The sequence below is a fragment of the Antrostomus carolinensis genome, unplaced genomic scaffold (assembly GCF_000700745.2).
Source record: "Antrostomus carolinensis isolate BGI_N321 unplaced genomic scaffold, ASM70074v2 scaffold27113, whole genome shotgun sequence".
Taxonomy (NCBI): Eukaryota; Metazoa; Chordata; class Aves; order Caprimulgiformes; family Caprimulgidae; genus Antrostomus; species Antrostomus carolinensis.
In genome coordinates this window covers 1-202 of record NW_010306233.1, presented here as the reverse complement: position 1 = coordinate 202, position 202 = coordinate 1, and the positions used below count along the sequence as shown (strand labels likewise).

General features: G+C 55.9%; 1 protein-coding gene across 1 annotated transcript in view; it reads right to left on the bottom strand.

Annotated features, from left to right (window-relative positions):
• The window catches only part of STAT3 (signal transducer and activator of transcription 3), a gene marked incomplete at its 5' end in the record, with an annotated part of 4924 nt that extends 4759 nt beyond the window's left edge, over positions 1–165 (bottom strand). The window contains one exon of the mRNA XM_029084291.1: positions 5–165. Within this exon, the coding sequence (XP_028940124.1) occupies positions 5–165 (161 nt within the window). The remainder of the gene's footprint in view (positions 1–4) is intronic.
• Between the last annotated feature and the right edge of the window lie 37 nt (positions 166–202).

The window sequence follows — 202 nt, the reverse complement described above, 5'->3', positions numbered from 1 at the left end:
GCACCTTTTCATCAGGTTCCTGAACAGCTCCACGATCCGCTCCTCCAGCATGGGCCGGTGTTGGACAATCGGGTCACCCTTGTAGGACACTTTCTGCTGCAGTTCTTCCAACTTCTTGATCTGCTGCCGGGTCTGTAGTTGTGACTCGGCAAGAGAGGTTATCCTGGGGGAGCAGGAAGAACCAGCGTTAGCTCTGGCTGCC